Source organism: Cebus imitator, unplaced genomic scaffold (assembly GCF_001604975.1).
Source record: "Cebus imitator isolate Cc_AM_T3 unplaced genomic scaffold, Cebus_imitator-1.0 Scaffold556, whole genome shotgun sequence".
Taxonomy (NCBI): Eukaryota; Metazoa; Chordata; class Mammalia; order Primates; family Cebidae; genus Cebus; species Cebus imitator.
The window spans coordinates 917,169-932,864 of record NW_016107871.1 but is presented as its reverse complement, the minus strand read 5'-3'; the positions used below and the strand labels follow the sequence as shown (position 1 = coordinate 932,864).

At 40.8% G+C, this 15,696-nt stretch overlaps 1 protein-coding gene across 24 annotated transcripts in view; it reads right to left on the bottom strand.

Moving 5' to 3' along the window:
- Positions 1-4,324: 4,324 nt before the first annotated feature.
- Positions 4,325-15,696, bottom strand: part of MAGI1 (membrane associated guanylate kinase, WW and PDZ domain containing 1) — a 678,927-nt gene continuing 667,555 nt past the window's right edge. For 16 of the 24 annotated variants that reach the window (XM_037733929.1, XM_037733931.1, XM_037733932.1 and 13 more), the window contains 5 exons: positions 15,558-15,651; positions 15,368-15,428; positions 14,167-14,310; positions 11,916-12,054; positions 4,325-7,894 (listed from right to left, as the gene is read on the bottom strand). In XM_037733929.1, coding sequence (XP_037589857.1) covers positions 7,140-7,894; positions 11,916-12,054; positions 14,167-14,310; positions 15,368-15,428; positions 15,558-15,651 — 1,193 coding nt within the window. In that variant the 3' untranslated portion in view covers positions 4,325-7,139. Of the gene's footprint in view, positions 7,895-9,764; positions 9,854-10,156; positions 12,055-14,166; positions 14,311-15,367; positions 15,429-15,557; positions 15,652-15,696 lie in introns of those variants that run through there. The other 8 variants (XM_037733938.1, XM_037733939.1, XM_017515748.2 and 5 more) reach the window with 3 other exon arrangements.

Below are 15,696 nucleotides of genomic sequence, written 5' to 3'. Positions count from 1 at the left end.
GTCATTGAAGCCACACAGTTTGTGGCATTGTGTTATGGAAGCCCTAGCTAACCAATACACTATAGAATACAGTCGGCCCTCCAAACCTGTGTATTTGACCGATCATTGATCAAAATAGTCGGGAAAACAATTGTCTACACTGAATTTGTACAGACCTTTTTCTTGTCATTATTCCCTGAATAATACGGTGTAACTATTTACATAGCATTTAAATAGTTATAGATTATTATAAATAAAACCTTTACTTCTTTGTAAAAAGGAGACCAACATATGATTTTCCTTTCACATAGTCTGTGGTAATTCTAATAGGTTTTAGGATGATCCAGATGTTGAATAAGGGCTGTTCTCACTCCTTTTTATTTTAGCAATGGGGAGGGTCACTTGGTCCCCTCTAAAAAGGTTTTTTGGTCTCTCTTTTCTCCCCCTGTGGGAATAGGCAGTAAGTCTTTCTCCCTAAGGCTCACAGACACATTTCAGTTCTTGCTGCTGTTTCTCCCCCATGGCTCTGGTAGATCTGCAGTTTCATGGGCTTTCCCTCCACTCCTGGAATAAAACAGACACACTTGGCCATGAGGCCTTTGCCCAGGTCTTGCTTTTTCATTGGAGAGAGCCCTTCCTTCTTGCCTCCTTTTTTCTGTTCTATCCAGATTAAGTCCCCCAGTTATAGACACTCAAGGGCACCACATACACTCCATAGCTCTTACCACAAATAACTCAATTATCCAATGTCTCTCTTTCCTGGCAGCCTCTGAACTTCAGGAAGGCTGAAGTTTTATTGCTTTTGTTTGACACTGAGTACCCAGCATCAAGCCTGGAAAATAATACTCGGTACATATTTTGTTAACAAACTGCTTTGGCCTGATTTATATTTTTAGAAGACAATGGAATGAGTTAAGGTCATCTGAGGTATAATTTCCAAGGGATAAGTGGAAAATATGCCACATAAAATTCCTCCTGGAAGGGATGGCTATAGGGAGGACTGTCAGATAGATGGAGAGACGGATGACATTTTCACTAGTCTTGCTACATTCTGCAGCCAATGAAAGAGGGCTGCTGTCTAGTTCTAGATTTCATGACTGTTTCAAATGTGGTTTTGATTTCTCCTTTGGTCTCAAGTTAGGGCTGGTCATATCAATGGTGCATTCTGGGCCAGTGGACTGGACCAATGTTATAGTTGCTTCCATTAATATTAGAGCTTCTAGGTAAATGACACTTTTTGTCAGTAGCATCTTCCCAACAATATTTTCCCAAAAATTTTGAGGCTTGTATGTAATTTTGGTCATAGGAATGTCACACTCCACTTCTTCCCTCACAACACAATTATTTTTCAGCCCCAAAGTTGCCCGTTAAAATTAGTTGTGGGTAGAGATGTGGGCGGGGACAGAGGCATCATAAATACTTTGGAAACTAAGAACTTGTGAGAAATAATTTTCCCTCTTCATGACTGCTAATTGTTAACTAGTCAATATTCTCTTGTTAACATACCACATGTTCTATTCAAATAAAAACATAAAATATTTCTCAAGAGAATTTCAGTGAAAAAATACTCTAGCTAAATCTTGGTTAAATAATGGTGTTTCTGACCTGTTCTTATTGAGGATAACTGTCCCTATTAGTGAATAAATTCAGTGGTGACAGGCATATAAAACAGAATTCACAATTGATATATACATGCCCATTATGTTCATATTTGGCTAATAACTTTATGCAAGTAGGAAGGTTTTCCAATTTACTTTGAGAAAATAATCTCACACCATCTTTTCTTTGAGTTGCTGCATCATTGCAACCTTAAAAAGGCCAGAGTAGACACCTTATGAAGAAGAGAGAAAGCAGCAGACACATTCAATCCCACTCAGGCTATAGGGTTAAAGCTGATGGACAAAGCTATGGCTCTCTGTTAAAATCACCTGGGGCCTTTTATAAACCCAGGCTACATCCAGACCAACTACATCGGAATCTCTGGAAGTGCGCCCAGGCATCAGGTCTTTTCAAGCTTCCCGGGAGATTCCAGTGTGCACCCAAGGCTATGAACTATTGGGTTAGTGGCTCCTCTAAGCCTGGCAACTCTCATCTGATTGGAAATAGGTCCCATAGACTGCAACCACTTTGCTAAAAACAGCTGCTCCCAATAAAAGAATGCAAATTCTCAGTAACATCGGTGTCACCAGAAACAAAGAAGGATGTTCACTGTAGCATGTTTTCATGATCGCAACTGCATGTCCAAGGGGACTGGTTAAGTAAATTGTGGTCAGCTTTAGAATATGCAGCTATTAAGAGACAACACAGTACTTTTGTTTACTGAGTATACAAACTAGATGCTGGGCACTACTCCAGGACCTTGGAATTCATCAGATTCAGAACAAAGATTCATCCTCATGAAACTTATGAAGAAGCTTATTCTGGAAAAGGCCAGCTACATAACTGGCAAGACTTGGAGTAAACTAAAAATGTGGGGGTCCTTATTAAAAAACTACTCAAAATTCAAGCCCATGAGAGCAGAGCATTACATCAAGCAAAGGGCCCTGCTAAGTGCAAAGCCCTGTGTGACTGCACAGGTTGCATGCCCACAAAGCTGGCCCTGATTATAGAGCAGGCAGGTGATAAAAAACAGAGATCACCAGTAAGCATGGAGACTACACAGCGTGTTAGAAGGTGTTGAGTGCTGCAGAGGAGAAAAGAGTAGAATACGGTAATCAAGTTGCAATTTTAAACAGGGTGATCAGGGTAGAATGTGTTGAAAGAGTAACACTTGAGTGAGGATTTGAATAAAACTAGGGAGTCAGCCATGGATATCTGGGGAAAAAGCAGTCCCAGGCCAGGGACCAGCTAGAGCAAAGACCCTAAGGCTGGGACTGTGCTAGAGAGGAAAGGAGGGACCAACCCCATCCTGGAGAACCTCAGAGCCTACTGTAAGGACTTTGACCTTTCGTTTGACATTTTAAAAGAATTCTGCCTGCTACAGGGAGAGGAATGTGTAGGTGGAATGGGGAAAAGGCAGAGAGAACCATGAAAAAGCAAATCCAAGAGATGGGGAGAGAGAAGGACAGAGAATGGGAATGAGTTAGGTGTAAGAGGTTTTATTTTAATGTATGTGTGTGTATCTATACACACATACATACTCCTAACTTGGAGAAATACCCACAATTTATAAGATACAGGAATAGTTCATAACATAGTTAAGGACTAATGGCCCATTTTTTTTCCATAAATCTGTATGTACACTCACACATATACACATACAGTTGTATACACACACACATACATAGAAAAAGACTAGGAATGTCAATGAACCAAGTTGCTAATAATAGTTATTTCTGTGGACTGGGATTGACAGGTATGGGGAAGAATGCCACTTTTTATACTTTCCTGATGTTTGAATCTTTTATTGTAAATATGCATTCGTTTTGTAAATAAAAACACTGAGAAAATATTTTTCTTACAGGCATGGTGGCTCATGCTTGTAATCCCAGCACTTTAGGAGGCTAAGTTGGGCAGATTGCTTGAGCACAGGAGTTTGTGACCAGCCTGGGCAACTGAGCAAAATCCCATCTTTATAAAAATACCAAAAATTATTTGGGCATGGTGGTGTACACCTGTAGTCCCAGTTACTTGGGAGGTTGAGCAGGGAGGATCAGTTGAACCTGAGATGTTGAGGCTACAATGAGCTGCAATTGTGCCACTGCACTCCAGCTTGGGAGACAGAGTGAGACCCTGTGTCAAAAAAAAAATTTTTTTTTCTTCATTTTGACTGGAAAATAAACCAGGACATCAAAAAGAGTAGAGTGCTCATTACCATGCAGAAATTCTCCTCAAAAAGGTTGTGTCATTTACTGAGGACTCTTCTGATTGCCAAAGATGTACATCTATTCTTTAGCTCTGTGAAGTATGTCCCTTTGTAGATGAGGAAAAGGAGGCTTCAGAGGAGGTTAAGAAATGTGCCCAAGAATCACACCATAAGTGATGAAACTCGTAGTTTGGCAGGGTTTATTACCAGGGTGCTAGGCTATACTATGCTGTGCTGTTGAAACTTTCATATGCATATGACATAGCTGAGGATCTTATTAAATGCACATTCTGACTCAGTAGGTCTGGAATAGGACTGAGAGTCTGCATTTCTAACAAGCTCCTCAGTGATGATGAGGCAGCTGGTCCACAGACCACACTTTGAGTAGCAAGGCACTATGCTACTGCAACAGCATGAGTCCCGCTCTTTCAGCACAATGGCATTTTGTTGAGTTAGAGTCAGGGGCCCTCAGTTGATTACTTGACCCTGATACATTTGAGACAACATAGAGACAAGGAAGATATCAATGCAGAAGCAATAGTGGTTGTGGAATGCATACATTTCCATGTATTTTTACAGTAAAAATGCATTAAAAAATCTTTCACAAAAGAAACTTAAAAAATACAATTAGGGTGTTGAGTCCTCCCCCCCAACATTCTTTCAGGCATCAACTGTGTAATGGAGGGAGATAAATGCCTAAATCATTTGATTTCATCATACAAAATAGTCATCCATCATCTCTCATCAAGACATTTACATTAAGTAGAGGAGCGGGATTAAGGAAAGTAGGTTCACAAGAATCAGTTTCCAATTTAAGGTTACAGTAGTTCAACGAAAACTCTTTCTGCTTAATGCATAGTCCCTATACAGTACAATATTTCCAAACAAATATGATGTGTGGAATTCAGGTGAAACTGCCACACCAAAAAGTCCACAGATTGAGACAAGCCCAGGTGGGTAGCACATAGATTTAAAAATGTCAAATATCATCTTACAACAAGAAGGACATCGAGATGTTAACTTCAGGATATACTCTCCAAATCCACCTTGATTTCATTTATTTAAAACTCTGGACCACAATTGAGAGTATAAGTCATTTAACATCACAGATTTTGTTAGAACTAGTGAGAAGAATCCTAGCAGTAGAGTCTTGGGAATAAAATCTCCAAGTTGACTCTCAGGAATTTGATGGAAAAGAACATCATTATTCAGTTGTACTCTTCCTCAGCCTTACTACAGCTCAATGTATGCTTTGTATGGAAAACTTTAATAATAAAAATAGCATTCACAGACTTTTCCCTCCTTTTTAGCTATAGAATGTGTATTGTGTCTGTTCCAGGAAAGGAACTTCTTTTCAAATGTCCACACAACTATAGCTACTCATTCTAATGTTATGTATAAACCCATAAGTCAAATAAAGCTATGAACAATGTAATATTTATATATGCATAGTGTTTTATAAAAAGATTGGCCCACATACTGCTTTTCATCAATACAGAAAGAGCATTAAGTCCATAGCACACTGCAAGAAATAAATGAGTGAAAAACAGAGAATGCAAACAAGTGCTTAATAATTCACAAGCAGGCTCACCATGGAGGAAATGATGATAATTCAAACCAACTAAAGCTTTAGAGAATTGCTTATATAGTCTCCCATTTTAAAACAACTTTACATACCTGATTTAGTTTACATTAAAATATATCCCCATGAATCAATTTGTTCCATATTCAGAAATATAAACACATATCACATTCCTCACAGCTAAATTTTTGTCATAAATTCTCTTTTATACAAGAAAAAAAGGCAACAGTTGTTTTCTTTTTTTTTTTTTCCCAACAGGCTCTATTAATTACAATTTTTAGCTCTGTACACACAATGATTGGCTGGTTTTCTTTTTTTTTTCTTTTTCCTTTTTTTTCTTACAGTACCATGGGAACAACAGTGATTGACTTGCAAAGTTTTCTGTCTGTATGGAAAATGCAAAAGTACTACAGAAATACACAATGCACTGTAAGCAGGTTTGCTGTAGTGGTCCAACAGGTACAAGCAAACATTTTGGCTCAGCTAGGCAGTAATCCACTTAAACCACATCCCGGGGCTATGGCCGACCCAACCACAACTCCTGTGGTATCAAAAAGAATGGGTCTGTTCAAAAAGAAAAATCATTATGTTTTGTGCTGCTGTCCAAAGACTCAAAGGACAGAGTCATGAGGCAGAAGTTTCCCAACCAGATCTAGAACCACTGGGACCACTTCCTTTCTTTCCCTTCCACCAACCTAGAGACTTGGACTATGGTTTCAAGGTGAAATTGGCATTTCTAAGAATGAATATCCACAGCCCTCAATTCTTTAAATATCAACAGAGAGGTTCCTTCCACCAAGGCTCATTCCCTCTTCCCCAATTTGGCAAAGGGCAACCATGGGCTTATACTAAAAACAGGGGCCATGCTTTCCAAATTGGAGATCTTATCCTCACACCAGGCATGCTGTCCCCATTCCATCTACTATTCAGCTTCCAATGAGACAACATGGAAGATGCTTGTTGTCTGTTTCTTGCAGTAACTGAGCAAAGCTGTGATGGCATTGCCTTAAATGAGATTTTATTAGATATTGGAGATGATCATGAACCTGACTGTGCTTGGGCTGTATTAGGTAAAGGTAGCCGACATTTTTGTCTCTGTGCCTTCCTGGGCCAGGGAGAGTACAAACTGTTTTCTGAACCAACTATAACTCACAATATAAAACTTTGTGCTGCACAGTTCAGCTATAAATATCCTTCATTTGCAATAGTAGTCTTGTCATACAGTTTGCTTAATTTTAGGATCATCAGCAAACTTAATCCATCCCAAAGGGTCCTCAGCTTTTACAAATAAAACTTTGCCTTTTTGCTCTCTGCTTTTAAGAAAAACTCCTGACTACAGTATAGCACTACATCACTACATAACACTCCATATCAAATTAATTAAACTTAATCAATAAATTCCCTTACTTAGAGAAAATGATCAACAGCCCCATTTAACCAGGAGAGAAAAAGATTGCCCAAAAATGGGAACGATTCTTGACGATTCTACAGGTTACGTAGCAACAAAATTTATATCCCTTTGGGCCAGCATTTGGCAAATAATTTCCAAAAAAGTATGCATTTAAAAATACTTTCTTTAATATGATACATCAGGCACAATACTTTTCATATATTTTTTTCTTATAAGATTTCAAATGCATAAAATGTTTGTTGTTATTCATAGGATCATCAGGTGTCAGATGCTTCATTAGATAAGAAACTAAATAATTTCAGGTTTGTGACCTTCCTCTTAGAACCTTTGACACGGTAAAGGTTGGAATGTGACTCAGCGTCTCAGATACTGAGGTCGGTGCTACATTCTTTGTAAGGTCGCCTTCTCTGCTCCGGGGGATGTCTGGAACTTCTGCCAGCATCCTGTTTCAGATTCACCTCTTCCCTTTCTCGGTGGCTGGCTCTGTCCTCTCTGTTCCTTTTGTCCAGGGACCGCTCTCTCCTGCGCTCGGGGGAGCGCGCGCGCCTCCGGTCGGTGGACTTGGCCCTCCGCTCGGGCGAGCCTCCTCTCCTGCGCTCGGGGGACCTCCTCTGCTCCAGGAGTCTCTCCAGAGACCGTCTCCGCCGGCTGGGCGAGCCGTCTCTCCTGCGGGTGGGTGACCGCTCTCGCCTCCGCTCGGGAGAGACCTCTCGTCTCTTGTCGTGCTTCTCCCTCCTCTCCAAAGTGTTGTCGGCGCTGCGGGTGCCCTCCCTCCGCTTCTCCGGGGACCGCCTCTTGGGGCCGTTGGCGGCCGCCGCGCGCTCGGCCTGCGCGTCCCTCAGTCCCTCCGGCGCCCGGTCCTTGGGTCGGCATGCCCCGCTGTCGGGTTTCCTCGAAGTCCCATTCCAGGTGTGGTGTTCATTGGGTTGTCTGCTATACTCCCTGCTGCCTTTCGGATCCCTCGCGTGTTCCCGCTTTTCCCCATGTAGTGATGATTTGTGAAGATCGGGTAGGTAACTGGACTCCAATGACGGATGCTGCCGGCGGTCGGGCCCGGCCCTCACTTCCGGAACACCTTGTGGACCGGTGGCGGGGCCGTGGCGGTCGCTGCTGGGGTCTGCCAGGAAAATAGAGAGAGCAACAGTTGGGTAGGAAGGTCCCTCGGCGCCTGTCCCCGCTCCCACCCACATTCGAGACTTCATTAGTCACAACAAGCAAACAACTGTTAAAGCAGTCAGACTCAAAGCCAACTGAATCTTGTTAATTTTAGGACAACTGCATGTAGTTAGGGTTGAAAACTAGTACTTGTGGCTTTCAGCGTCGAGCTGGCTGACTGTTCTGCATACCCGAGGCATAGAACAGACAAAAATCAGTCATAATTTGAGTCTTTTAAAGGCACAATCCAAATAGTCTGTCTAGAGGCATCAACATTTCCTCTCTGTAGCTATCCCTTGTTCTTCCTTTCCCACCTCCCAGCCCTTCTCCCCCGCGTCCACCCCTCCCTCTCCCACCCCCCCAAAAAAAATATTCTTTGCTTTAAAGAACACTTGCTTTAAATATTTTAGGGTACTGATCTGGAGGGGCACCTGGGAAGCTTTCTGGAGGAGGGTGGGAATCATCTATATCTTATCTGGGTGGAGATTAAATGGGCATACATAGAAGTAAAAAATCTACTGCACTGTATACTCAGGATTTATGCATTTTACCTTATGCAAAAGTCTACTTCTATTTAAAAAAACAATCCAGATTAGCAGGCAAATGGGATAGTTTGCAAGGGCCCATTAAACTGTTCTATTTGTATTATTCAACTACTTTCTCTACTTTTGTGTACATTAAAAAATAAGGAACTGTTTTTAAAATGTGTTTTCTGGTAGATAAATGGGAGGGGGAAGAGAGGCTGTTAGGTACACATTTGAGATTGGATGGGAGTCAGATAAAATTTTCAGTTTAGAGGCACTTTTTCTTTATGATATGGGATGTAGTCATAATGACATGTAAGAGCTTGGAGTCACTGGGATGCTTCCTATAACATCAAGGTTTCCACAGATTTAAAAGCAGGGCAGCCCATAATGGCCCCTATTTATCATTATTCATTATTCGAAATGACAGTGCAAATGTTTTAGGCAGTGTCCTGAATTGAGAAGAGCTCTTTTCAAGGCTGGGATGCTTTGTTGCAACTAAACCCAAGAAGTTGTCCACATGACAGTATTCCAAGCAAAGCGCCTGAAACAAGGTGCAGCAGTGTGGAGGGCAGACTCATGTGATAGTCAGAGACTAAGGGCTCAGTGGGGCTCTTGAAGGATCTTTCATGAGGCAACAAGGTCAGTATTTAGCAATTAATCTGTTTCATGAACAACTTCCCAAAACCTAGAGTGGGCTTTTAACAAAAGCAAGAGAAAAGCAAAAAGCAGGGGTCAGCCAACTTTTTCTAAAGGGCAACAGTAAATAATTTGAGTGTTTTGGGCCATGCCATCTCTATTACAGCTATTCAACTCTGCCACTGTGGCATAAAAACACAGGCAACACAAAAATAATGGGTGTGGCTATGTGCCATTAAAACTTTACTTGCAAAAACAGGCTATGGACAGGATTGGGCCCATGGACTGTAGTTTGCAAAGAGATACCTGACCAAGCAGGAAATCTCACCTTCCCATCTAGCAAAGCCCTGTGATATTGGGCTCCATGATACAAGGTTCATTCTTTCTAAATGATGGGTTGGCTACAAGAATGAACAAAAAACAGGTTTTTTAACAGAGGTCATTTGAAGATTTGAATACAGGAAGGTACTTGGATCACCAATGGATTCTTATGCCTACTTTTAAGACAAGAGGGGGCAACACTTCAACAGGGTCAGCAGTGTACTTACAATTCAAAGAACGCAGGGTGCTCAGAATGAATTGCCAAACATATCAAAACAGAGCTAAGCAGAAGCAATGAGGAAATTAGGCCACAGCACAGAAACACCTAGTATTGATTGAGCTACAAACCGTAGTTTGATTATGGCCCATAAGGTAGAAGCAAGCCTCCCCGAGCTTTTCATTTCTCATACATGCAGCGATATTAGGAGGTATCATCGCTGTGGAAGGGAGGGCCCAGCACCAAGAACAGTCACAGAGAAAGAGAAAGAGAGAAAGAGAAAAAGTTGAACATTTAGATTCCCTATAACACAGAGGAAAGAAAAAAAAATCTGCATTTGTTAACATAGGGCAAAGAGAGTTTATTTGTCCAGTCAGACAGTCTAAGGCAACACTCAAATAAGGCTGCAGAGACCGCAATCGAACAGTGACATTTTTAGACAGCCATCAGGTGACTCGAGAACCCGGACAATGAATGCATCCTTTTTTTTCTTTGTTTTCTTTGTTTTTGTTTTTTGTCTGTTTTTTTTTTTTTTTTTTCAAACAACTGGAACAATGACAGGCTGGCATAGGAGAGCATTAACAATAAACAACAAAAGAACAAAATCCCTTCCCTCCCCCGCCAAAGACCGCGGCAGTTTAAATTAAGTACAAAAAACTCATTACAAAAATAGCCTCACAGAGAAGCAGGTTCCAATCAAGTCAGAAAAATATTGGAACTTAACATATTATAACCCATTTGTGACTCTAATCAATGGAATTAGAGAGATTTAGTCCAAATGACGCATGGAGACATTATAGTAGCACAACCCTGGCAGGTTCAACCCTTGGAAAACCGTGTATTTAAATGATCTTTATTTTTAGCCCAAAGAACATTTGTTAGTGTTGGATTTTCATCCTCAGTGCAACAGACAGAGGTTTTGAGAAGGTACACAGGTTACTGACGATGACTCTCAAATGAAATATCACATCCAACAGAAGCATAGGGAAGACAGAAAAGGGAGACAATGTTACACAGTTTCAGTGGTATCAATACACCTAACGGTCAGTTTAGTACAGTGCACAGCCACGGCATCTAAATGTTGTCAAAATGCTGCCCCTGTGGTTGGCCTTGTCTATAGGGGCCTCATCTGATACCCACCCTCCCCCTATACCTCGGACCCCTCGTATTTTGCACCTGTACAAATGTCCAACACCTGGGAAGGCTGCCCCTCCAAGGAGCTATCCTTCTCCTTGAGCTGCATCTGAATTAAACATCTCATCAAGTCCAAAATGCAACTGGGAATTGTGCAGAATGACTTTCAGAAAAGAGAGTGATAATAGATAAATCCCTAATAAAGGGGACCAACGTATATGGGGACTATTCAATCACAGTTTCTATAGAAACTTTTGTAGACCTTTGGTTGGGAAAAAAAGCCCTACATCTAGGGCATAGCTCTTTTTTTTTTTTTTTTTTTTTTTTTTTAAACACAAATCTCAAATAAATAGGACATAATTATCATATACAATATTTTGCCATCAGAACACTAAGCTATGTAAAGATCGTTGCTGTCTACTCAAATCAAGTCTAAAGATATGACAAAGGAACTTTATGTATAACCTGGCTTTCCTCATAGGAAAGGTATAGTCACATGTTTCCCTCATGATGAGCACTGGGAATCTGTTTCATCCTTTATCATTTAAAAACATTATGGCTAATATATTAACAGTTTTTGTTTGTTTGTTGGTAGTGGGCTCAGATGGTCTGATTTGGGGTAACAGACCCGTTGGGGGGATGGAGAAGTGTTTTATACAAAGCATAACAGAGGTAAGCAAAGCCCCCAAATCTCTCAAAATTTCATGCCTCTTAGATAAAGACACCAAGTAACCAAAAAGGAAAAAATAATTGTGCCTCAACATATCACTCAGGAAACCTGCTTTCCTGCTTCTTAAAAGGAGTATATAGTCATTTTGTGCTAACAACTGGATCTGAGGAACAGTTTGGCACAGTTCAAACAAACATTCCTTCGCTCTTGGTTGGACTAGACAAAATGTTCTCTCTGATTATCAGAAAGGGGGCTATAAAGATCTTGTCTTAGGCCATGCCCCAGTCCATGTAAGCAAGCAAAAGGATGAAATGTGTAGAGATTTCAGAACAAGCGAGGCAAATAATCACATGGTGCGAGAGGCTGGTAAGACACTGGTGAAGAAGGGAAACAAAAAAGACTTTCCTGCTGCCGTTCTGGAGACAAATTCATGGAGTCATGCCAGGGAAGGAAGGAATGTTTTCATAGTTTGACCCACCATATTCTGGTACTGAGCCGTCTCCCCGCTTCAGAAACAGACGAACTCTGCGGCCACCATTCTTAATCAGTTCTATAGCTCGAGAATGCTTCATGTTTTTGGTGGTCTCACCATTGATCTCTAAAATTTCATCACCAATCTGCCGGAGCAAAAGAAAACTAAGTGAGATTTAAAATTCATGTACGGATTTGCTGAATGTTTATTAAGCATGTGGCAGAACATCTATTGCTTTGGATGTGGCAGTGACAAAAACTAACAGAAATCTCTGCCTTCATGGAGATTACATTCTAAAAAAGGAAAGACAAGAATATTAGAAAACTACATGTATGCCGAATTACGTGATAACGGAAAAAGAAGCAGTAAGGGCATGTTTTGGGGTAGACAGCTTTTAGGAAGGCTCCCATGATCTCTGCCTGCTTGCATTCACAACCTGTGCAATCTCCCCCAACCTTTGAATGTGAGCTGGACCAAATGACTTGCTTCTAACAAACAGAATGTGATGGAAAACATGGTTTATGACTTCAGGGACTACATCCTAAAAAGCATGTCTTTCTCTTCAATCACTCACTGTAGGGGAAGCTAGATGCCNATATCAGTTTATCAGTCATAAAACTATTTTGTCATCTGCCTTACTCGCCCTCTTTCCTTCTCTCACTTGTTTGCTCTGATGCATGTTATGAGCTGTGCTCTGGAGTCCCAGATAATGAAATGAGGGATTGCCCTATAAGGCACTGAATCCTGGTAACAACCATGTCAGTGGGCTTACAAACCAACCCTTCCCCAGGCGAGACTTCAGATGAGACCATAATCCTGACTGATACATTAAATGCAACATTCACTTTTTCTGAGTCACTATTCTAGGCACTGGAAATAAAAGAATAAATAAGACAGGGCAGATCCCCACTCAGATAGAGTTTATATTCTACAGAGGTTTCAAGTCTATAGCCTTTAATTTGAATCCTATCATTTGGTAACTGATTTGCTCACAGTACTTTAACTTCCTTGAGTCTGCTTTCTTACTTGTAGGAGGCTGATAACACCACCCACGCCCACCAAGCTGCTGGGATCAAATCAGGTAATCATGTGAGCCTATCATGTAAACTATACACCATTATATAAAATAGCATGATAATAATATCTCATTTGATCAGAAACTTTTTAAAGTGATTAAAAGATAAGGGAAAATAAATTCCTTATGTCTGAAATTCAAACAAAAGAAATGTGTACCACCATGTATCTTCTCTTATGTATGCACATACAAAAGAAAAGGATATGAGAGAAACTGGCATGCTGTTTGACCCCGGACACTGCATTTTTACTACATACCATTTTTCACTGTTTAATTTTCTTAAAACACATTCATGCTCTACATTCTCAATTTTACAAAAATGTTAAAAAATTCACTCTGAAGAAACTTAAACATCAAGCTGGTGGCTTAAGAGCAAGTGTTATGATCCTCACCCTTAATCAGTTTTTCCCTTTTTCTGCTCAGGCCCAACTGCATTCACTTTTTTCCTTTACTGGCCTGACTGTCTTGATTTCTTTTAATTTGTTGTAAATGGCTCTCCATGGGTAAGTCCCAATCTATGTTATCTGTCTATGAGTAGATGATTTATGTTTTCTTAATCATCTAATCTGCCCAGGAGAACAGCACATTCATCTACAGTAACAGATATTAGCAAAACAGAGTGGACTTTTGGCATTTATGTATTTAAAATTTGTAGCTTTAAGTACTACAGAGCAACTCTGAATATTCATGCTGCAGACACCTGGCTTTTTGCTAAGGCAGAGAGCAGACTTGCTCTCTCTGAGCCAATGTAAGACCAATGGTAACCAGCTAGAGGATAAGTAGACCTCACTGTCCAGAATCTATAGGGCCACATGGTTTTCCTGTTTTCTAAGCATCCCAGAGTACCCCAGCATTCCTGCCAAAGTGCTGTGCCTGCCCCATGAGACTGATCACAAGAACTATAGAAGTGGGCTCTGGAAAGTATCTACTTTAACATGTTTGTAAGTAATTTAAATCCCTTATTCAGCCCCAAAGAGTTGAAAGTGTTCACCTAACTTTAGCAGTTATAATTAATCATGCTTTAGGGAGAAATATTTGGTAGAGTAGGAGTCATGCATTTAGAGAATCATGAAAGCTGTAGAAAATGTAATTCTTATGAACATGAACATTGTAACCATATATGACAAGAAGTCACTGCAGATGGTTTATTTGCACCTACCCCAGACTCCTCTCCCCACTCACCCTCATCTTTCCACACCTCTCTGCAGGACCATCCTCTGCTAAGCGCAGAACGTAGAGGTCCATATTATACTCTCGGCCCCCTCGAAGGCTAAAGCCAAATCCCTTGGCTCCTCTTTCCAGTTCCACAGTGTAAAAGTCTTGCTCCTATTTAAAGAAATTAAATGCAATCATTCTAGGAGAACCCATGTCCATACGGCTCTTCCCAAACATTCTCTATTATGCTGATTTGGCAAAAAGGCACAATCTCTATCCCCCTCTTGGTGACTCTTGTTTATTAATCATCTGGATTCTTCATTAATCTCAGAAGTCAGAGATACAAAATTTGAAAACATTTATGAACATGTCTATATGCATGTGTGTATTTAATATAACATGTGGGTTAAAATTTAATCAATGAGGCTGCGATTTGCATTTGTGGCAGGGCAATTCCTTATTACATGATACCAGCCACCTGACTGCTGGATGCCCAGCCTCCTGGACTTGTGTCCAATAATGCTGGCTGGGCCCATCATGAAGATACCAACAAAACCTCTCCACATCTTGGTCAAGGAAAATTATGAAGGGACAACCAAAAGCCCCTAGGCAACCAGTAAAGAAGGAACCCAGCTGGGCACTTGTATTACCAGCTACTCAGAAGACTGAGACAGGAGGACTGCTTGAATCCAGGAGTTTCAGTCTGGCCTACATAGCATAGCGAGACCCCTGTCTCTCAATAAAAAAAGAGAATCTGTTTAATTTTGCATCACCCAAAGTTCCTCAAATTTGTTTCACCTGCTGTTATTTTCACACTCTCCCTCACCATGCTGATGACAGGTATTTTGCTCTGTGGATCTCACCTTAAATTCCCAAGCCTGAGAAACACCTGATCAAAAAGACATTTTCCTGGCAGAAGCATGTCAATGAATACTATGAGTAGATATTGGCTGCTTTGCTTTCTCTAACTGCTGATCCTTGTGACAGTTCCTGCTTTTCATTTTTTGTTTTTTACCCCCTAGAAAAGGCTATCTAGGAATATTTTAAGGTAGTAAAATAAAATGTTGTTTCCTAGACAATCAACTCTAAGTCCATATTTGGTGTGTCACCTCACAAAAGGATATTTCTTTTAAATTAAAGGTGCTTCAAAAAATATCCCATAAAAATAGCTTCAGAAAGTTGGAAGGAAATGTGCAAAGCATAAAGAAAAAAGGGAAATGATGCTCACCTGTGTTGCCTGGGGAGCTTTGAACTCAAACTGAGATTCCTGCTTTGGTTTGGTGGTATTCCTGCCAAAGTGAGAGAGAAACAAATGTAAGAGCAACCCATTAGGAAACTGAGAGAATCAAGGACAGAAACTATCATGCTGAGAGTTACTTTTTTCCCCTTTAACAAAGGAAACCAAAGCCATGTCTGACCTTGTCTCCTGGGCCCCCTGCTGAGAAGGGGTGTGTGTGGTGGTGATGGTGGCGATCTTCTCTGCATTGGTCAGCAAGGTTGCATTCGAGGACTCTGCAAAGAGGGACAGAGCATAAAGAAATGAAGGCCCCAGAGAAG